Consider the following 24,207-nt stretch of genomic DNA (forward strand, 5'->3'; position numbering starts at 1 on the left):
CAAATACAATGGAGAAAATCAATAGAACAAAAGTTGGTTCTTTAAAATGGTTAATAGAACTGATCAAGCTTTAGCCAAACTGATAATGAAAAAAGAAAGAGTAGGCATAAATAACCAATATCAGAATTGACAAAAGAGACATTATTAAGGAAATTACAGACATTAAAGGGTGATAACAGAAAACCACAAACTACTCTATGAAGGTAAATTTGACAGCTTAGATAACATGGATGAATACCTTAAAAACCATAAACTACCAAAAGTCACCCAAGAATAAATAGATGTTCTGAATAGTTCTAGCTCAATTAAATAAATAAAATTCATAGTTAAAACTCTTCTGAAAAAGAAATATTTAGGCCCAGATAGTTATTTTACATGGTAAAATTCTATCACATACTTAAAAAATAAATAACACTAATTTTACACAGTCTCTTCTTCCAAAGGATAGAAGAGAAAGGAAAACTCCCAAATGATGTTTTTAGGCCAGCATTACGCTGATGCCCAAACCAAAGAGTACAAGGAGATAAAATAACAGACCAATATCTTTTACGAACACAGGTGCAAATATCCTCAACAAAATATTAACAAATCAAATCTAGCAATATATAAAAAGAATAATATACCATAACCAACTGGGTTTTATTCCAGGAATACCATTGCTGGGTCAATGTTTTTAAAAATCAGGCAATATAGTCAACCATGTCAACAAGCTACTTAAAATTAAAAAAAAAAAAATACTTGATCATATCAATTTATACAGAAAAAAAAATGACAAAATTCACATGTCATTTATGACAAAACCTTTAGCGAGTTAGTAATGAAAGAGAACCTCCATAGCAAATATACAGCTAACATAATTCTTAATGGTGAAAGATTGAATACTTAATCCCAATCCCTGAGATCGTAAAGAAGGCAAGTATGTCCATTTTCACCACTTCTGTTTAACTGGAAGGGCTGGCCATTGCAGCAAGAGAAGGAAAAGGAAGTAAAGCAAGTGTAGGCTGGAAATGAGGAGATAAAACTGAACCTATTTGCCCTATTTGTCCCGGATGACTTGACTGTCTACATAGAAAATCCTGAAGAACCGACAAAAATGCTCCCAGAAATATTATGCAATTTTATTAAGGTCATAGGATATAAGGGTAACACAAAATTCAGTTTTTTTCTATATACTGTAATTTTAGCAATGAAAAATCAGATATAAAAACCCACATAATACCATTCACTAGAGATTAAAAAATGATAAAATTCTAACAAAGTAGGGCAGAATCTATAGTCTGAAAACTTCAAAATGCTGAAAAAAAATTATATACATATAAATGGAGAGAACTACAGTGTTCATGGATTGGCAGACTCAATATAACTGTCATCAAACTATAGGTTTAACACAATTTGAAACAAAATCTTCACAGGAATTTTTGTTGATCTAGATAATTCTAAAATTTATATGGAAGGAAGTAGCATAGACAAAGCAAGTTTTAAAAAGAAGAATAGAGTTAGAGGCCACACTAAAATAATTCAAGACTTATTATAAAGATACAACGGCTGACACAGTACAGAATTAATGAAGGAATAGACACAAAGGTGAGTAAAACAGAATAGAAAGTCCAGGAATGTAGCCATACAAATAAGGTGACTTGATTTTTGAGGAATGTAGAAAGGCAGTTCAATGGAAAAATGATAGTTTTATAATGTAGTTAGAACCATCAGCCATCTGTATGGTAACAAAATGAATATCAACCTAAACCTCACAAATTATACAAAAATTAACTCAAGTGGATCATAGATCTAAATATAAACTGTAAACCCATAAAAGTTTTAAGGAAAGCAGATTATCTTAACCTCCTGTGGTTAATCAGATTTCTTACATATAATGCTAAAAACATGATCCATAAAATTAAAAAATAATAATATGGGACTTATCAAAGTTAAAACATTTTTCTTCACAAAAGACACTATTGAGAGAATGAAATGACAAGGAATGGAATAGGAGAAAATATTTGCAAATTATACATTCAACAAAGCACTTGTATCTATAAAATACAGTGAACACTTGAATAGCATGAGTCTGAACAGCACAGATCCACTTATATGTGGATTTTTTCCAACAGTAAACATGCCAGTTTTACAGGATCTGCAGCTGGTTGAATTCATGGATATGGAATCAAGTGTGTGGAGGAGTTGCATTTACTGATTGTAAATGACTATAAGTTATACTTCTAGTATAACTGACATATAGTATAAGTAGAGCTGACTATAAGTTATACTTGGATTTTTGATTGTGTGGAGGGTTGGTACCCCAACCTCCGCATTGTCCAAGGGACAATTGTATAAAAAAACTCTCAAAATTCAACAGTAAGAAAGCAAATAATTCAATTAAAAATTAGGCCCTCAAACTTGATAGATCCTTCACCAAAAAGATATAATGGATGGCAACTAAGCAAAATAAAAATATATAGTCCATGTGATTTGCCACTAAAGAAATCCAAATTAAAACTCTGATGAGCTGACCTGATGCACCTACTAGAATGGCAAAAAAATACAACTTAAGAAAACCCTGCAATTTCAACTGCTAGTAAAAACATGGAACTTCCATTGCTAGTGAGAATGGCAAAAAATACACATGTTCTAGAAAACAATTTAGTTGTTTCTTGTAAAATTAAAGATGCATTTACCATATACCTTTATAATTCCTACTCTTAGGTACTTTTTGTGGGGCAGGTCTCTCAATTGTAGAACTCTCAACTGGGCCAGTAATTGTTTGTTGTTGGGGGCTGTCCTGTGCACTGTCAGATGATACACCTTGACCTCTACCCACTAGATGTTAACAGCAACCTTTCAGCCTCCCCACCCCCCAACACACCCCCACTCTGCTTCAGTTGTGACAATGTCCCTCAGAGACAGTCAGAAAAGCACCATGAAAAAGATGCTCAACATCACTAATTATCTGAGAAATGCAAATCAAAACTACAATGAGTTATTACCCCACACTGGTCAGAAAGGCCATCACTAATAAAACCATGAATAAACACACTTTGACCCTGAGTAATCAATGGAAAGTACACTCTGGAAGTCCCAAGAAGAGTTAGTTCCAATTCTTCAAAATCTTCCACAATACCTTTATCATCTGTTAGCCTAGACTCTTATTTAGTTGTTACTGGGATCTTTATATCATAAGAACTATAGGATATTTGTTTTATAAAGAAATCAGGAAGCAGGATTGCATAGTTAAAATTAATGAAGACCATTGTCAGAAAGAAAGAAACCAAGATGGCTGATTCTCCTTATTAGTTTGTTCCCTTGCGCTCCTCCAAGTCCTTTAATATTTAAGTTAGACTTTTTGTTCTTTTTTCTTTTCTTTTTTGACACTAATTGCCTTCTTTACTCAAAGAATTGTTCTTGATGAAAGGTTAATGGTTCTGGGCTTAAGGCCACAGTTTACAGATATGTAGAAAAGATAGTCTTTTTCTGAAAAGATAAAAATCTCAGTGGCAGAAATACCTCTCCTTAAAAGGCCTTTTTTCTCTTCTCTATCTGGTAATCTTCCTCTTATCTTTTGAGAACTATGTGTCATCAGCTCTGTGAAGCCATTCTTTAAGGGAAAAAAAAAAGTTTTATTGGGATATAGCTCATATAACATACTACTCACCCATTTAAAATATATAATTCAATGATTTGGGGTATACTACATTATTAATTATAAAAACTGTGATTAAATATAACATAAAACTTTAACATTTTAACAGTTTTAATGTGTATAACACAATGGCATTAATAAAATTTATAATATTGTGCAACCATCACCACTATCTATTTCTAAAACATTTTTATTGCTCCAAATAGAAACTCGGTGATCACTAAACCCCAATTCCCATTTTCCCCTCAGGAAGCCATTTTTAACAGTCTGGAGCCAAGTTTGCAACAATCTCTTTGAAATGCCCTTGCAGTTCTACTTACATGTCTTTCAAATTATTCTTTTTGTAATAATAAGTTTATGTATTCGCTCTTTTCACTAGATTGGTTTTTCTGGATATACAATCATATCCTCTCATAATTAGTCAGAAATAATTAATTAAATTAAAATTATTTTTATTAAGATCAGTAAAGGCAAAGAATATCTATACCATAAGAACCAGTAGACAGAAATCAACACAATATTGGAAAGAAATTATCTTCCAATTAAAAAAAAGAGCCAACAGAGTAGATCTTTCTATCCACTTATTTGAATTCTAGATAGACAAAAGAATTTAAAAATCCACTCATACCAAATATGAAAAAACTGACTCTAAAGTTTGTGTGGAGAGGCAGAACCCCCAGGGTAGCCAAATCAAGAGTAAAGAATGGAGTCAGAAGACCCACACTACCTGACTTCAAGACTTACTATGAAGCTTACTATTCTTACTATAAATAGTATGGTGATCAAGACAGAATGATATTAGTGAAAGAATGATGAGCAAATCAGTGGAACAGAGTAGAGACTCCAGAAACAGACCCACATAAATAAAGTCAACTAATGGTTGACAATGGAGTAAAGACAGTCTTTTCAATAAATAGTACTGGAACAACTGGTTGCCCATCTATGTTAAAAAAAAAAAAAACAACCTAGACAACTTTTCTAAAAATGAATCACTGACCTAAATGTAAAACGTAAAACTATAAAATTTCAAGAGATAACAGGAGAAAATGATACTGGCTTTGGGTATGGAGATGACATTTTAGATATCATACCAAAGGCACAATCTATAAAGGAAATAATTCATAAACTGAACTTCTTTAAAAGTAAACCTGAGCCTTATGAAAGGCAAGAGAATGAGAAGACAAGCTTCAGACAGAGAAAATATTTGCATAAAACACATCTGATAAATAAATGTTATCCAAAATACACAAAGAACGCTTTTTTCCCCCTCTAGGATTATTTGGCACATTTATACGTGAAAAAAGTTAGAAACCACTTGGTACATATATAATACACACACAGAGTAACTGAAGCATAATCTTTAGAATCTGAAATATGAACCTTTGATAAAGCTGTAGCTGTAGATAACACATCAGTTTCCAAACTGAAAGATCCTCTTATTTATCTCAAAATTGCCATTGCTTGTTGGGCAATATTAAACATCTCTCCTAAGGGAACACTCTACCATCGCTTAAACATGAAATTTATCTTCACTACACACATATCCTTTGCCAAATCCATTTGAAAAGCCATTTATTTGGAACATTTATTTGATCAATCTAGTTTGTAGCCAAAACATCTTCTAGTCCTGTAATCAAAATTTGGAGCATATTTTCAAGCAGAACCGGATTCTATACACTAAAAGATAAATATTAACTAAAACTTAGTAAGACAACTCATGGTAACCACATCAAGATGAAATGTTCACTGATAAAGTAGGTCAAAATTGTTTATAAAAAGCACAAAATACCTATACATTAAAAAAAAGACTTTATGGTAAAAAATAAACCAACTAAGCTTTTTAATTTATTCCCTTCTTGTCGACCAAAGAATTTCTTCAGTGTGTAGTACAATTTAGTGGTTAAGACTACAGGTTCTAGAGTCTGCCTTCCTGCATTTGAATCATACTTTCCACCACTTGCTAGCTGCATCTCTGGCCAAGTTATTTAACTTTCTCAGGGCCTCAGTTTCACTTTCTGGAGAGGAGAGGAAGCAGTTCTACTAGTTTCAAAGGGTTGTCGTGAGGCTAAATTAGAAAATCCAATTAAAACAATTAGAACAACATCAACACATAGAAAACATTTGCTTATTATTATTATTTATGTTATTTAATACTATTGTAATTTCTCACTTTGTTTTCTAATTTTCCATCTAAGTCTTCCAACTTAAAAAATTTAGGAGAGAGAGATTGGGTGCGTCTTGCTTATGTTTCCATGTGTCTCCATAGTTAACACAAGGTTGGGTGCATAGCATGGACTCAGTATGTATTTTATGAAAGAAGGAAGGGAGGGAAGGAAAAAAGAGAAATGAAGTAGGGAGGAAGGGAAGGAGGGAAAAGGAGGAGGGGAGGAGAGGAGAGAAGAGAGGAAGGAGAAGAGAGGAAAGGAGAGAAAATAAGGAGTAAAAGTGAAAATGTTTAGTCAGGAGTAGAAACCAGTAATAATACGGCATGGTTTCATGATTTGGAGTAGAACTCTCTTAATAATTTCACAGGTAACTTGATTGTTCTTTATCTAAATCTACTTATTTAATACTTTTGATATATATGTACAATCACAGTTGTTTGAATACATTATAGATGTGTTTTCATCTGTGGCTCATTTATGTTGATGTGTGGCAGAGGCCAATGCTATATTGTAGAGTAATTGTCCTCCAAAAAATAAAAAAACAATGTATCCAAATATTTTAAAGCATTTAATTCATTTGGTTTATACACACACACTGAAAGGTATGAGGGAAAACACATAATGAACCATAAATTCATGTACACAGGCTAATTCGAAGTTTAGCTTTTAGACTTATTTACCTTGAAACCCATCTTCAGCTTTCAGGTTGGTTGGGGTGGTGAGGCCCAAGGCAGCTTCTGGAATTTCTGAGTGGCTCTAGTCAGAACAAGGTAGTTCCAATGGTCTTGAGTTATATGTACAGTCAACTGAGGCCGTCAGATGGCTCACTACTGGATCCTCCAAGCTGGCTCAATGATCATATTACTGGGTCTACCTTTGAGCACTTTGTCAACAGTCAAATTCATGAGTGCTCTGACCACATCTGCTTCATCAGTCTTGAAGTCACTCAGTTCATCAAGGACACTGGCAACCCAGGTATTAAAATTTTTTTTTTCCTTGAGCAGATATTGACCAAGCCATTAGGTGTTAAATTTGTTAATTTAAAAGTGCTATATGTTACATGGCAGCTTGGATGTGAGGGCTGTTTGGGGGAGAATGGATACTTGTTTATGTGTGGCTGAGTTCCTTCACTGTTCACCTGAAACTATCACAATATTGTTAATTGACTATAACCCAGTACAAAATAAAAAAAAATTCCTTTTTTTTTTTTTAAAGTGCTATAATTGGGACTTCCTTGGTGTTCCAGTGGCTAAGACTACAACTCCCAACACAGGGGACATGAGTTCGATCCTTGGCCAGGAAACTAGATCCTGTGTGCTGCAACTAAGACCCAATACAGCCAGATAAATAAATAAACAAAATAAATGTTTAAAAAGTGCTATAATCTTAATAGGAAGTAATAAAGTTGTTATCCAATTTAAGGTAAAAAATTGGGGGGAGCAACTATTTACCAGATAGTGAAATTACGATCATATATGGTAATAAAAAAGAATGAAAATAATGCAATAAAATGTAAAAATAAATTCAAAACAGGTAATAATCCTGCTAATTTAACTAAATCTAATTATAAGGGTTATGGGTAGTCTAAGTGATCTAGTTTGGCTGACTAGATTTTTCCTTAATAAAATAGTCGATTTTTCTCTTTCACTTAGTACCTGATAGACTTAGTATAAAGGTACTTGTTTATAATTTGAAATGACATATTTTTCATGATTTTCCAATAGTGCTAATTCCTATAGAACAAATACTTTCTCAAAATTTTGCTCTCTACTGACAGGGTATTTTTATTCACTAAATAAACATTCTATTTTGTTTAGAAAATAGAACTGAATATTTAGAAAATGAAAGTATGGAGAACAGTCTAAGATTAGAAGCAATAGAAGTATATTACAAAGGAATTTTTCAGTGCTTTTACAGTAAACATTAAATACTTCTAAAAATGTCAAGAAGTGACATTTGCAGATAAAATTTTTTTCTGAAAAACTGAGAGACTAAATGTTAAAATGTTTGTTACATAAAGAACTGATGTACCAAGAAATTAAAAAACATTGAAATCAATGAAATCAAAATAAAAAATTGAACAAATAGGTTATATGGAAGAGAAGAAACACATTATTTCTTATACAATATTTGAGAGAAAATAAAGTTGAAACACACTAGTATTAAAATAAATGTAATTTAAAACAATACTCCATTTTCACCTGTCAACTTTGCAAATAGTTTCAATGACAATGTTTTATAATTTAACCAACTGTATTTAAAGTGATGAATTTTGTAAGGGAAACTTAATTAACTGAGATATTCAACTCCTTTCTTTTGGTGAGCAGACAGCTATCCAAACTCCTCAGTCAGAAGATAGATTTTGTATGACTCTTTTATTCAGTCCACAATCCAATTATTAGAATATGAAATGCATGCATGCGTGCTAAGTCGCTTCATTCGTGTCTGACTTTTTGCAACCCCATGGGCTGTAGCCCACTAGATTGCTTTGTCCATGGGATTCTCCAGTATTCTTGCCAGGAGAATGGAGTTGCCATGCCCTCCTTTAGGAGAGCTTCCCAACCCAGGGATTAAACCCACATCTCTTGTGCCTCCTGCATTGGCAGGCAGGTTCTTTACCACTAGCGCCACCTGGGAGGCAGAATATGATATATGTGATGTTATATAGTGTTTGGGCATAACTAAATATCTTGTTCCAGAAAAGTCTTTGACTGTAGTTGCAGTGCTGCTTAGTCATTCAATCATGTCTGATTCTTTGCAACCCCATGGACTGTAGCCTGACAGGCTCCTCTGTCTGTGGAATTTTCCAAGCAAGAATACTGGAGCAGGGTGCCATTTCTTACTCCAGGGGGTTTTTCCCAACCTCGCAATCGAACCCACATCTCTTGCATATCCTGCATTGCATTTTTATGACAGAGGAAATAAGACATCTGAGCTTCAAGCTTTTCTGTATAAATATTAAAGAGCAGTTGACTTAAAAAGCAAAACAAAGTAAAACAAAACACAAACAAGCCAACTAAGAAGCAAACAGGAGTGGTTTCCAACCCTGGCTTTACCCATGTCATTTTAGGCTACAGCTAAATGTACCTCCTTGAGGCCTGAGAGATTCCTGGGACCTGAACAGACTTTAAACTGGTGGTGATGTTTCCTCCAATTACTTCATTGTCCAGCAGAAAACATGCATTCATTGTCAGCTAAACAAACTTCTGATTTGATTAAATATATCTTTCAGTACTCTTGTTAAGGAGCATTGTACTTAACTCTCATACTTTGCTGCAATGTGGCATGCCAGCTAGTCTTACATATTGCTGGTGGCAATGTAAACTCTTATCTTGAGAATATATATTTGACAGTTAAGAATAGAAATTTTTATATTCTTTGGTTGACAGATAATTCAGTAATATATGATCTGATATGCCCATCCCTAGGACTCCTTCAAAGGAAGTATCCTATGTTTGAAAAGCTGGAAAATACCCAAATGTAATGTCAAATGGAAGTGAATAGCTATAATCCAACTGTCCAGTGTCACAGGCCACAGAATTCATTTTGCATCCTCTTGACAGAGTATCATGCAACCATTAAAACTGATCATGAAAATTATCTAACAATATTAAAATGTCTATAATCCATGGTATTATCTGCAAATAAGTATTAGAACTATATACTTAGTATGATTACAACTAAATGAATTATATGCATGGAAGGAAAAAGAAAGAGTGGACATAATAATTCAAAACACCCTAAAGAGCAAAGCTTAGGTAAGATCATATTTTTAAAAAACATGCTGTTTTCCATATTGCCTATAATATGGCTTTATGATTTTCATAAAGAAAAGTAGGCCAAGTGAAGAGTTGGTGAAGGGAAACACTTAAACAGCCAATCATTTGGTAGTATAAAATTATTTCATATATTTAATTTTTAAGCCAATGACTTCTAAAAGAAATTATCAGCTGTCAGCTAAGGAAGTCACATTTCATGGAAATTAGTCCTGTGATTTCAAAACTGAAAACTAGTTAGAATCCATTTTTTATCTGTGTGATTATACCAATTGAAATGTATATAAACTAACCCATAATAGTTTATTTTGAAAAGCAAGCCATATTATTTGCTGATAATATATCCCTTTTCCCTCAATACTTCAGTTCTTGTTCAGCTTGAGAAATTCTATTTCTCTGAATCATTGGAACACATTCAGAAATTCCACCTACCCAGAAGTTGCACGAAATCCAGAAATTTCACCAACAGAGACTGAACTGAGAATAAAAAGGATTATGGAGAAACTAGACCAGCTGATCCCACCCAGACCCTTCACCAACGTGAGCTCCACCACCAGCGCCACACACAGCAGAGCCACCCTCCTCAGCCCTCGAGACACATACTGCAGGGGGGACCAGCTGGACGTCCTGCTGGAGATGAGGGACCACCTGGGACGCAGGAAGGAGTATGGCGGGGATTTCCTCAGGGCCAGGATATTTTCCCCGGCCCTGAAGGCGGGTGCTTCGGGAAAGGTGACAGACTTCAACAATGGCACCTACCTTGTGAGCTTCACCCTGTTCTGGGAGGGCCAGGTGTCCCTGTCTGTCCTGCTCATCCACCCCAGTGAAGGGGTGTCGGCTCTCTGGAGGGCCAGGAACCAAGGCTGTGACAGGGTGATCTTCACAGGCCAGTTTGCTAATGGCACCTCCCCGGTCTTCTCTAAATGTGGCCTGACCCTTCACACCAGTGCTGAACTGTGCGAGTACCTGGACTATCGCGACCAGGAAGCCTTCTACTGCTTGAAGCCTCCCCATGTTCCCTGTGAGGCGCTGACCCACGTGACCACCAGGAATGCAAACATTTCCTATATTAGACAGAAAGAGTGGGCCCTTTTCCACAGGTAAATAGGCCTTCAAATACTATTATTGATACAAAGAGCGAGACTTAGATTCAGACCAACTCTGCTTAATAACTTTTCATAATCAAGCTCCCTCAAGTCAATAATGTTGACTAGGCTATAACCAGAGTCAGTTGGGATGGTAATATGTTAGCAGGATCCCATACAGATCGCCTTCTCAACTGTGCTTTTAGTCATCCTGACTATTTGTAAAAAGAGTACAATCCATGAAGCAACTTCTATGGGTCTATAGTTCTCCATGGCTTGTAATACTTGCAGATTCAGTAATTTTCTGGAGACCAACATTTTCTATAATGTATTCCATGGGATGCTAATCCTACAGAGTGCTAATAGATGCTATGCAAAAACAAAAACAAAAACAGAACATCAATGCCAAAAAAACCCCCAAACAAAACAACAAAAAACCCACAGGGAGTGACTGTTATCATTATTTGGTCTACCTCACCCTTTACATCAAATGAATCACCAAATCCCATGAATTGTGCCTTCCAAACATTTCCTGAACCCAGCCATTTCACTGCATTGCTGTTTCCTCTGTCCTTGTACAAACTATCATCCTACCTCAGATTATTGCAACAATCTCCAGAGGTGTTCCCTTGCTCGCAGCCTGGTTTCGTTCCTGTCCATACTGCACTCAGACCAGTGTTTTTCTTTTCCTTGCCTAAAATGCTCCCATTAATATGATCCCATTCCTCTAAGGATGAGATCTAGCTCTTTAGTGTGTTTACAAGGGCTTGTCTCTCTCTGAAGCCCCTTCTCTCACCTTACTTCCACCTTGCTCTCTGTCAGTCAAATTGAACTCCTTTAATTATACAGATGGACCATGCTGTCTCTAAGCTCTGGCATTTCACAAGCCTGCATCTAAACATCATTTCCGCTTTGTTTGGGTAAACTGCTAGTCCCATATTCTTCCACTGTATTCTATTCTCCCCCAATCAAAATACTCATTACACTATTAAATTTCAGGTAAATATTTTATATTCTCTGCCAAGCTGTAAGCTCTGTGACCCAATAACTGTGGGTTGGCTAAAACGTTCCTTTGGGTTTTTCTGTAACATCTTATGGAAAAACCCAAATGAACCTTTTGGCCAATCACATTTTTTTCAACATTCATTCATTCAATTTGTAAATAGTTCGCACTTTCTATATTCTAGACATAGCTCTAGGTGTTAAGAATTTAACATTCTGGGCTGGGGTAGAAAGACAACAAAAAGATTTGTAACATAAAGTCATCAGAATAAGATTTGAATGTGATAATGAATATTATTTTAAAAGCATGGTCAGGTAAGTATCTTGAGCAGCAACCTGAGAATGGGTTACTCAAACAGTAACCTGAATGAAGTGAGGAAGTGAGCCACGTGCATTTAAGGGGAACATTTTCAAGAAGGGGACTAGAACCTGAAGCAACAGCATGCTGGAATCTTCTAGGAACATGAAGGGGACCATTGAGGCTGGAATGCAGTGAATGAAGGAAAAAGCAAGTAGGTAGAGCCTTGCAATATCTATTAACTTTAGTATCTATTCCTTCAAGTCAGATAGAACACAAAACACTTCCCAAAATTATTTGACTACGGACCACCTATTTGATGGATTATTTTAAGGGGTTGTGGTTCTATAGTAAATGCTGCTGCAGAATGGCCTTGGTTTTCTAAAACATGTTCAGAAAAACAAGTTGGATAGCGTAATATCCTGGAAATTCAAGTTCAAATCCAATTCAAACCTTATGATGACACAAAGGGAGGGGGCATGATAGAACAGACCCTACCTGGCTATAAGATTTCCCTTCCATGCCTAGTTCACCTTTACTTCTTTTTGTTTTCCTGGTCAAGGTGTAAAAAAATCAATTGATCTTATAGCTCAGCCAAAAAAGGCTGGACTTTTTCAAATAAATATTTTGCTAATAACTAAAGGACACACAATCATGGAGACATAAAGGCCTAAATAATCACAAAAGCATAGAGACCTTCCTGTCTTGAAGGTCTCAAAAACACATCTCAACTCTACGCGCAGAGATTACCTGTGCTGATTCCATATTTCCTGTTCACCACGTCTGCTCCCTCTTGAGAAAATGGTCCTCCTTGCAGTTTGGGATGGAGGAGCTCTCCTTGCACATTATCCTGTCTGCTCTCAGGAATGCTAAGTTCTGGGTCTGGCAGGTCTGCAGATCTGTATTTTGGGTCTAATCATACTTCTCAAGTGAGCTATGTTCATGACAATAATCTGCCTGACTCTATTTTACTTCCTGAAAGACACATTTACTTCATCCATACCCTGCTCTATTCAAACCATTTATCCCTCCCTACCTCACTTCACACCCGTAACCACTCCCTCTCCTATCAATGTATGGAAGTAAAGATATGAATCTGCTCACAGGTGTAGTTGAGTTCATAGGTAACTCCGGATCCATGAACTCGCATGCATCATTCTATCACTAAGCTCAAGGGCCCCTTCTTAGGCCCAATCTAGGTTCTGTGGCATCTTCCTTTTCCAGAAGTCCAGGGACTAAGCCTATTTCTCTTTCATTTGTCACACAGTATTAACACATACATTTTCTTACCAAGGTCCTCTCTCCCAACCCTGGCTGCAGAATTAGATGCTACCTCCTCAAATACTCAATTCTTCAAAGTTAAAAAAAGGTGTTTTTCTTCTTGATTTAAGAGTTTTATTGATAACCATGATGGAAATATAAGCAAAGGGGTTATCGTATGAGAAGACATCACACAGACAACAAGTTGTTGACAATTCTTTCCATTTCTGTTATATTTCTATATTTCTATCAAATTCATTCAATCCATCTGTGGGTGGAAGGGATGATTATAGACTCCCTTCTGAAATGTAATACACAGACACACTCAAGAATACTAAGACAAGACAACCTGAAATGAATGTCTTCTTACCATGAGTACATATTTTTAATCCTAATTTTAATGACCCATCACAGTTTGCCTTTGGTAACCAAATTTACAAGGTAGCCAGATATTGGTCTCTTTTGTTAACTTCAAACTTACCTGGAATGGATGTGGCAAAAGCAGTGTTTCTAGTTTCCCATTGAGACAGTTTAATTTGCGCCACAGGTAAGTCTCATAGGGTCCTCAGTAAGGTACTCTGGAGTGACTATGACCATTTCACTTTTTTGGAATTTAATCACAGACATATTAGAGAGCTTGGCCAATGTAGGTTGCATCTAGTAAGTGGCACAGTCAGAATTGGAATCCCAATATACACTATTCTCTTTACTTCCCAGGTGGCATAATGGTAAAAGAATCTGCCTGCCAATGCAGGAGACGCAGGAGACATGGGTCCAGTCCCTGGGTTGGGAAGATCCACTGGAGGAGGCAAGGGCAATCCACTCCAGTATTCTTGCCTGGAGAATTCCCATGGACAGAGGAGCCTGGCAGGCTATGGTCCATAGGGTTGCAAAGAGTTAGCGTGACTGAAGTGACTTGGCATACATGCACAAGCCCTATTCGCAAGGGAACAGAAAATTTCCTGGAGGAGAAGAGTGTATGGAGGAGAGGCTGGATAAGGAGGTTTTATCTTTCCTCCTGGATAAGGAAGAGTCATCTTTCCATGACTTTCCATCATCAACCTACAGTTGACGACCTTGGTTCTTATCCTGTAGGTTGATGACGGAAAGTCATGGAAAGATTTTGTGTAGGGGAGTAAAACAGGCAGCATACAGGATGTATTTAGGTGGGATAACCCAAAAGAGCATAAAGACAATATTATAACAATCTAGGCTGTAGTTCTCTAATGTCCTTGTATCGACAGCATCTGCATCACTTGAGAGTTTTATTAGAAATCCAAATTTGTGGACCCCACCCCAGGACTAATTTTTCTCTAGCTTTATTGAGCTATGATTGATAAATAAAAATTGTATATATTTAAGGTATACAACGTGACATTTTGATACATGTATACGTTGTAAAACTTCCCAGGTGGTGCTAGTGGTAAAGAAACTGCCTGCCAATGCAGGAGACATAAGAGACGTGGGTTCGATCCCTGTGTCAGGAAGATCCCCTGGAGGAGGGCATGGCAACCCACTCCCACATTCTTGCCTAGAGAACCCCATGGACAGAGGAGCCTGGCAGGCTATGTAGTCCATGGGGTCACAGAGAGTTGGACACAACTGAAGCGACTTAGCCAGCATGCATGCGTATGTTGTAAAATGATTACTAAAATCAAGCTGATTAGCATATCCATCACCTCACATAGTTTACATTTTTGTCTTTATGGTGAGAACACTTTATATCTACTTTCTTAGCAGGTGTCACATATACACCGTTATTAACTATACTCACTATTCTGTCCATTAGCTCCCCAGAACTTAGTCATCTTAAAACTGAAAGCTTGTATCCCTTAACCAACATCTCCCCACCTCCCCAACCCTCAACTCCTCAACATTTTACTTTCTGTTTCTATTCTCTCTGTGCTGTGCTTAGTCACTCAGTCATGTCTGACTCTTTGTGACCCCATAGACTGTAGCCCACCGACCTCCTCTGTCCATGGGATTTCCCAGGCAAGAATACTGGAGTGGGCTGCCATTTCCTTCTCCATATCTGGCTTATTTTGTTCAGCAAAATGGTCTCTAGAGTCATCCATATTGTTGCAAATGGCAGGAATTTCTTAAGGCTGAGCAATATTCCACTGTACATATAAACCATATTTTTCTTTATCTATTTATCCACGGATAGACACAGGTTGTTCCCATATCATGGATATTGCCAATAATGCTACTATGACCACAGAACTACAGATATCTCTTCAAGTTTGCAGAACTATTATATTAGGAGCGAAGCGATCTGAGTTATAACAAGCACACTAGATGATTCTGATGCAAACTTGAGTTAGAGAAGTACTTGCCTAGGAAAATATCCATGAAGGACTAAATTACTATGAGTGCTAAATGTGGTAGAATGTGGTCAAAAATAATATGGATGGTAAAATCAAAGAGATTTATACTTGATTAATTGCACATACAAGGTGAATGACTCTCTGGATCTCTGGATTCCTATCATTAGCAGAAGAACAGTTTTACAGAATCCTGGCCTGTTTACTTTCTGCATAATATCTAAAATATATCAAAATAAAGAAAAAATGTATTTACAGAGAGTTGAGAGTGGTTTGAGCTTTCTAAGTCCCCCATGATTTGTTCTTACTTTAATGTCTCAATAGTTATTAGGCTAATTTATTTTCTCGTTTCTTGAAGGTCCAACGTGGGGGTTGAAATAATGAAGAACTTTACCTCCATCAAGGTCTTAGCATGTGGCAGTAAGTCTATTGTGTTCAAAATTTATCCACTAAATGCACATCCTTACTTTAAGAGATATTTATTGGACATTAACCATTTCAATCTTTCATTTCCTGGGATAAATAGTATTAATAATCTTGGGCTTTGCAGAAGGGGTTTTATACTTGGAAATTATTTTCATATAAATTTAAACCAATTTTCATCTTGAGTCAGCTATAACAGGCTAGGCAACCCTTCATTTCAGCTGCCTTCTCTCAAAATGTGCAGGTTATTTGTATTTGTATTTCAACTTGGGATTTGTTCCTGAAAAACCAATAATAGGGTACTGGTGAAAATGTCTCAAATGAACTAAAGAGCTTGGAAATTTCTTTGATGGTTTCTAATCTCTCTTTCAGACAAACCATCTCAGTTAAAGTTCTATAAACTAAAATTCCTGTGGATTTCTTTCAGTTTTATCACATAAACTTCAGTGGTCAATTCAAAGCCATCTCAGTTATCAAAGTGATGTTTCTGCTATACTGAAATTAAAGTGAACTTCAAAGAAGCAAATTACTTCCATTTTAACAGTCAATAGGGTATACATTTATCCACTGCCCTTTCCTCATGTATTCAGAAAATGTTTATTGAAGACCTACTATAGGCAAAGAACTTTGCTAAACCCTGTGGGGATATGAATAAACCAGAAACCCAGATCTAAAGCTCACGGGCTAGGGGTGAAAGATAGATTCCTTCCCTGCCATGGCAACCATCATCCATATCTAACTTTTACATCAATGAAAGTTCTTTGACTCTTGAGGCCAATTAATTTGTAACACCCCTGCTTGGTTTCCCTCTTGCCTAGATAGTCATTTCTAATAAAGTCTTATAAGATGGTGTGTTCCTAGACATATATCCCAAATCCGAGCAATGTAGGTAGATAACAAAAAAATGTGGCTTAAAAAAAAATTATGTATTTATTTATTTACTGGCTACACTGGGTCTTCGTTGCTGCGCACGGGCTTTCTCTAGTTGTGGTGAACAGGGGCTACTCTTCCTTGCAGTGTGTGGGTTTCTAATTGCGGTGGCTTCTCTTGTTGTAGAGTACAGTCTATAGGCTCAGGAAATCAGTAGTTGTGGCTCTTGGGCTTAGTTGCTCCGTGGCATGTGGCATCTTCTCGGGCCAGGGGCTGAACTACTGTCACCTGTGTCGGCAGGTGGATTCTTAACCACTGGACCACCAGAGAAGTCCCAAGATTTTTTGTTTATTTATTTATTTTAGTTGGAGGATAATTACAATATTGTGATGTGGCTGATTCATGTTGATGTATGCCAAGATTGGTTTTAAAGTGGCAAAAGATAAAAATGGCTCAGTCACACATGAATGGAAAGCCTTGGATATGAGTCAGTGAGTTCAGCTTAGGCCACTTTTAAAGTGGAATATTCGGGCTTCTCTGGTGGCTCAGATGATAAAGAATCCCCCAGCAATGCAGGAGACCGGGGTTTGATCTCTGGGTTGGGAAGATCCCCTGGAGGAGGGCATGGCAGCCCACACCAGTATCCTTGCCTGGAGAATCTCCATGGGGAGAGGAGCCTGACAGAGGACAGAGTCAGATATAACTGAGTGACTAAGCACTGCAAAGCGGAATATTCAGAAAAAGCAGATAATGTTCTTCTCTTTTTCTGTACTAATCAGACCACACAGAATATTAAGTTCAGTTCTAGGCACAAGGAAGAAACATTGAAGGAGTTTTCCTGTGAGCTAGAAACATGGTTCTGATATGTACAGAATAACAAGCAGTAGTCGTTTCGTAAATGTGTTCAAACTTTCTCCATGGGTAAGTAGTTTGAGGAAGAGATGTCCAGTACTGCCTGGCCAGTGTCATGGGAATGATATTCACCTGGGCTACTGACTCCTGCTTTTTACCACCATACATTTCTCCCTCAATTTTGGCTAGCTTTCTCACAACTGCATGGCCTTAGGAACAACATGACGCCCTGGGAAACTCACAAGGAAAAAAATCTAACTGCATTCTGTGTGTGGGCATGCTCAGTCATCCCGTCGTGTCTAACTCTTTGCGACCCTATGGAATGTAGCCCTCAAGGCTCCTCTGTCCACGAGATTTTCCAGGCAAGAACACGGGAGTGGATTGCCATTTTCTACTCAAGGGGATCTCCCCAATCCAGGGGTTGAGCCTGTGTATCTTGTGTCTCCTGCACTGGCAGGCAGATTCTTTACCACTGAGCCACCTGGGAAGCCCCAACCCCATTCTAGGGAATACCATTCATTATTGAGATTATTCAAAAGTGATAAGTTTTAAGTCATCCCTTTAACATGATCTTGTTAGGTAAATATTTGGGAAGAAGACAGGAGAGAAGCAATAGAGAAGGGTGGAGGGAAAAGGGGAAAAAGAGGAAGAAAATGAGGAAACTGTCTTTGAAATAATTTGTGATAATAAAAATTGCTGATTGTGGGAATTTTTATCACCAGAGAGTAAGAACATAGAAACAAAATGTCGGCTCGGCATGAAGAGTCCTTTCCCCAGTGGTTATACTGTGAAGAGAAAGTGGGTTGCAGCATTTTGTAAACAGATAGAATTAAATGAAATGGAAACTATAAACGGCTGCTTGAAGAGGAAACTTATTTACCTAATGGGAGATTCAACACTGCGTCAGTGGATTCAATACTTACCAAAAATGGTAAAAAGTATGTGTCTTATTTTTATTTTGAAATTATAGTTGCCTTCAGAGGTTATTTTTATAATAGAAGTCTTCATTTTCCTTTTTTAATGTTAATTATTTTTTAAAATGTGTCAAACGTTTGGATTTGGGCTTTTAATCAAAAGTTAAATTTTATCTTTTCATTCTCAAATATCAACATTTTCTTCCTCTTTCTCTATGCTGGTAATAATTTCACAATTTTGTTAAGATTTTAATACATTTGGTAAAGTTCTCTTCTTCCCATAGGCAGCAATACTTTTATAGTTAGAAGTGATCTTGGTCAGAATTTTATAAATATGTGCATCTAAAAATTATATTATTATTTTCCTTTTGTTAAAAGAGTTATTGATTTTTTTTTCCCATCAGCCTTAAAATATTTTGATCTTCATGGAGCTGGGCCCTTTAAAATACATGTGCTTCTGGATGTTGAAAGACATATTTTGATTCAGTGGAAAAAGCATGGTCATCCATTTATTACCCAAAGTCTGTTCTCGGTAAAGGATGATAATTATATCCCACGGGAAATTGACCGGATAGCAGGAGACAAGGACACCTCCATTGTCATCACTCTCGGTCAGCACTTTAGACCCTTCCCCATCAAAATTTTTATCCGTAGGGCCATCAACGTTCAAAACGCCATTGAACGGCTATTCTTGCGAAGCCCAGAGACCAAGGTGATCCTGAAAACTGAAAACACTAGGTGGATGTTTGATAATGCAGAGATGTTTAGTGACTTTCATGGTTATATTCAGAATCTTATCATGAGGGATATTTTCATGGATCTCAATGTGGGTATTATTGATGCCTGGGACATGACTATTGCTGATAGCACTAATAATGTCCATCCACCTGATTATGTGATTGGAAATCAGATTAACATGTTCTTAAACTACATTTGCTAGAGGAAAAATACAGCAACAACAAAAAAAACCCAGTGCTAGCCATTCTCTATAGATGACCTCACTTATACTGCAAGAGTAGTTTAATACAATCCAAGGTAGGAGGAAACAAAATTAAAAAGTTACTGTTAAAATAAACATAATATAAAATTTACCACTTAAACCATTTTACGTGTACAATTCCATGGCATTAATTACATTCACAATATTGTGCAACCACTATCATGATCCCCAGATATTTTTTATCATCCCAAACAGAAACTTTATATCCATTGATTAATAATTCCTCAACTGCTCTTATCCCCAGATAACTACCATTCTGCTTTCTGTCTCTATGAATTAAACCATTCTAGGTAGCTCATGTAAGTGGAATTACATAGTATTTTTCCATTGTACTGGCTTATTTCATATAGTATAATGTCTTTTGAGTTTCATCCATGTTTTGGCACGTGTCAGAATTTCCTTCCATTTTTGCAGATGAAAGATTCGATTATATTATGTATATACACACTTTGTCTTTCCAGGCATCTGTTGATGGGGATATTTGGGTTGTTTCCTTCTTTTGGATATTGTGAATAATACTGCTATGAAGAGGAAACCAAATTTAAAGGGTTGTTTCTAGTGCTGAGTGTGATGACAGAACAGCAAAAGATCATCATTCATAGTTTAATTTTAGGAAATATAAGGCCGGCAAATGAGCAGTGTAAAAGATTAAAGTTTAGAGAAAATGTGAAATATAGAAGAAAACCTAGTGGAATCGTAATAGCGGTCTTTGTGCTTAAGATAATTATTTGAAATTTGTTAACCAATTGTCCTCTACATTTCAGTAAGAATCAGGAATCACAGTCCAAACCTGCAAACTCATTGAGAGAAACCAGCTAGTATTATTATGTCAATGTACAGAACCTACAACCCTGGTTCTTGCTGATCCTAAAAGTATGAGAGGAGATCTCCTTGAGACGACTTCAAATGACTTTATAAGCTTTTCTCTAGATTGTCCTCTCAAAATAAAAATATCTTCCCTTTCTATTAACATACTTGAGGTTCAGTCAGTTCAGTCACTCAGTCGTGTCCAACTCTTTGCGACCCCATGGATTGCAGCACGGCAGGCCTCCCTGTCCTTCACCAACTCCTGGAGTTGACTCAAACTCATGTCCATAGAGTTGGTGATGCCATCCCACCATCTCATCCTCTGTCATCCCCTTCTCCTCCTGCCTTCAATCTTTCCCAGCATCAGGGTCTTTTCCAATGAGTTGTCAGTTCTTTGCATCAGGTGGCCAAAGTATTGGAGTTTCAGCTTCAGCATCAGTCCTTCCAATGAATATTCAGGACTGATTTTCTTTAGGATGGACTGGTTGGATCTCCTTGCAGTCCAGGGGACTCTCAAGAGTCTTCTCCAACACCACAGTTGAAAAGCATCAATTCTTCAGCACTCAGCTTTCTTTATGGTCCAGTTCTCACATCTGTACATGACCACTGGAAAAACTGTAGCTTTGACAAGATGGACCTTTGTCAGCAAAGTAATGTCTCTGCTTTTAATATGCTGTCTAGGTTGGTCATAGCTTTTCTTCCAAGGAGCAAGTGTCTTTTAATTTCATGGCTTCAGTCACCATCTGCAGTGATTTTGGAGCCCAAGAAAATAAAGTCTGTCACTGTTTCCATTGTTTCCCCATCTGTTTGTCAGGAAGTGATGGGACTGGATGCCATGATCTTAGGTTTTTGAATGTTGAATTTTAAGCCAACTTTTTCACTCTCCTCTCTGACGTTCATCAAGAGGCTCTTTAGTTCCTCTACACTTTCTGCCATAGGGGTGGTGTCATCTGCATATCTGAGGTTATTGATATTTCTCCTGGCAATCTTGATTCCAGCTTGTGCTTCATCCAGCCTGGCATTTCACATGACGTATTCTGCATAGAAGTTAAATAAGCAGGTTGACAATATACAGCCTTGACATACTCCTTTCCTGATTTGGAACCAACCTGTTGTTCCATGTCCAGTTCTAACTGTTGCTTCTTGACCTGCATACAGATTTCTCAGGAAGCAGGTAAGATGGTCTCATATTCCCATCTCTTTAAGAATTTTTCACAGTTTGTTGTGATCTACACAGTCAAAGGCTTTGGTGTAATTAACAAAGCAGAAGTAAATATTTTTCTGGAACTCTCTTGCTTTTTTGATGATCCAACAGATGTTGACAATTTGATCTCTGGTTCCTCTGCCTTTTCTAAATTCAACTTGAACATCTGGAAGTTCACATACTGTTTAAGCCTGGCTTGGAGAATTTTGAGCATTACTTTGCTAATGTGTGAGATGAATGTAATCATGTGTACATCGTCTTTTAACATTCTTTGGCATTGTCCTTTGTGATTGGAGTGAAAACTGACTTTTCCAGTCCTATGGCCACTGCTGAGTTTTCCAGACTTGCTGGCATATTGAATACAGCACTTTCACAGCATCATCTTTTAGGATTTGAAATAGCTCAACTGGAATTTCATCACCTCCACTAGCTTTGTTCGTAGTGATGCTTCCTAAGGCCCACTTGACTTCACATTCCAGGATGTCTGACTCTAGGTGAGTGATCACAGCATAGTGATTATCTGGATCGTGAAGATCTTTTTTATATAGTTCTTCTGTGTATTCTTGCCACCTCTTCTTAATATCTCCTGCCTCTGTTAGGTCCATGCCATTTCTGTCCTTTATCATGCCTATCTTTGCATGAAACATTCCCTTTAATCTCTATTTTTCTTAAAGAGATCTCTAGTCTTTCCTTTTCTCTCGTTACCCTTATTTCTTTCATTGATCACTGAGGAAGGCTTTCTTATCTCTCCTTGCTATTCTTTGGAACTCTGCACTCAAATGGATATATCTTTCCTTTTCTCCTTTGCCTTTAGCATCTCTTCTTTCCTCAGCTATTTGTAGTCTCCTCAGACAACCATGTTGCCTTTTTGCATTTCTTTTTCTTGGGGATGGTCTTGATCCCTGCCTCCTGTCCATAGTTCATCAGGCACTCTCTCTATCAGATCTAATCCCTTGAGTCTATTTGTCACTTCCACAGTATAATCATAAGGGATCTGATTTAGATCATACCTGAATGGTCCAGTGGTTTTCCCTACTTTCTTCAATTTAAGTCTGAATTTGGCAATAAGGAGTTCATGATCTGAGCCACAGTCAGCTCCTTGTCTTGTTTTTGCTGACTGTATAGATCTTCTCCATCTTTGGCTGCAGAGAATATAATCAATTTGATTTTGGTATTGACCATCTGGTGATGTGCATGTGTAGAGTCTTCTCTTGTGTTGTTGGAAGAGGGTGTTTCTATGATCAGTGCATTCTCTCTTGGCAAAACTCTGTTAGCCTTTGCCCTGCTTCATTTTGTACTCCAAGGGCAAATTTGCCTGTTACTGCAGGTATCTCTTGACTTCCTACTTTTGCATTCCATTCCCCTATGATGAAAAGGACATCATTCACAGAAGACTGAGCCAGGCCTGTGTTTGAGTCTCCTGTGGAGGTACAGGTCAGCAGTGGCCTGCCGCAGGGGCAGGGGCTCTGGGTGCAGCTACCTGGTCACATGGCCTGGTAGCATAAGCCCTCTTGGAGGTTGCCATTAACTCCACCACAGAGCCACAAAGCAGATGACCCACAAACTGCATAACAATTATACCAAAGAAATTATTGCACTGTTAACAAAGTTCTGGGACCCACAACAGATTTCTCAACCTGGGAATCTGGCAAAGGGACTGAGAACCCCCAGGGTATTTGACTTTGGAGGCCAGTGGGGTTTTATTACAGAACTTACACAGGACTGGGGAAACCGACTCTTGCAGGGCACAAAAAAACCCTTGTGTGCACTGGGACCCAGGGGAAAGGAGCAAAGTCCCCACAAGAGACTGGCCCAGAGTTGTTTGTGAGTTTCCAGGAGTCTCCAGCAGAGGCATGGGCCGGTGGTGGCCTGCTGCAGGGTCAAGGGCACTGAATATGGCAGTGCATGCATGGGACCTTTTGAAGGAGGTCGCCATTATCTTCATTACCTCCACCATAGTTTGGTCTCAGGTCAAATAGCAGGGAGGGGACACAGCCCTGCCCATAAACAGAAAATTGGATTAAAGAATTACTGAGCATGGCCCCGCCCATCAGAACAAGACCCAGTTTCTCCCACAGTCAGTCTCTCGCATCAGGAAGCTTCCATAAGCCTCTTATCCTTATCCTTCAGAGGGCAGACAGAATGACAACTCATAGTTTGGTCTCAGGTCAAATAGCAGGGAGGGGACACAGCCCTGCCCATAAACAGAAAATTGGATTAAAGAATTACTGAGCATGGCCCCGCCCATCAGAACAAGACCCAGTTTCTCCCACAGTCAGTCTCTCGAATCAGGAAGCTTCCATAAGCCTCTTATCCTTATCCTTCAGAGGGCAGACAGAATGACAACTACAATCACAGAAAACTAACCAAACTGATCACATGGACCACAGCCTTGTCTAGCTCAATGAAACTATGAGCCATGCTGTGTCAGGCCACCCAAGACAGACGGGTCATGGTGGAGAGTTCTGACAAAATGTGGTCCACTGGAGAAAGGAATGGCAAAACATTTCAGTAGAATTGCCTTGAGAACCTCATGAACAGTATGAGAAATAAAAATGATAGGACACTGAAAGATGAACTCCCCAGGCCA

The 24,207-nt window shown here is 37.7% G+C and overlaps 1 protein-coding gene across 2 annotated transcripts in view; it reads left to right on the forward strand.

The window, feature by feature from the left end:
* Nucleotides 1–20,278, forward strand: part of LOC145527198 (NXPE family member 2-like) — a 35,320-nt gene extending 15,042 nt beyond the window's left edge. For both annotated transcript variants that reach the window (XM_081544798.1, XM_081544799.1), the window contains exons 3-6: nt 9,945–10,678; nt 15,906–15,967; nt 18,415–18,630; nt 19,011–20,278. In XM_081544798.1, coding sequence (XP_081400924.1) covers nt 9,945–10,678; nt 15,906–15,967; nt 18,415–18,630; nt 19,011–19,546 — 1,548 coding nt within the window. In that variant the 3' untranslated portion in view covers nt 19,547–20,278. The remainder of the gene's footprint in view (nt 1–9,944; nt 10,679–15,905; nt 15,968–18,414; nt 18,631–19,010) is intronic.
* The last annotated feature ends 3,929 nt before the right edge of the window (nt 20,279–24,207 follow it).

This window comes from Giraffa tippelskirchi, chromosome 11 (assembly GCF_054371585.1).
Source record: "Giraffa tippelskirchi isolate mGirTip1 chromosome 11, T2T-mGirTip1v1.2.pri, whole genome shotgun sequence".
NCBI lineage: Eukaryota > Metazoa > Chordata > Mammalia > Artiodactyla > Giraffidae > Giraffa > Giraffa tippelskirchi.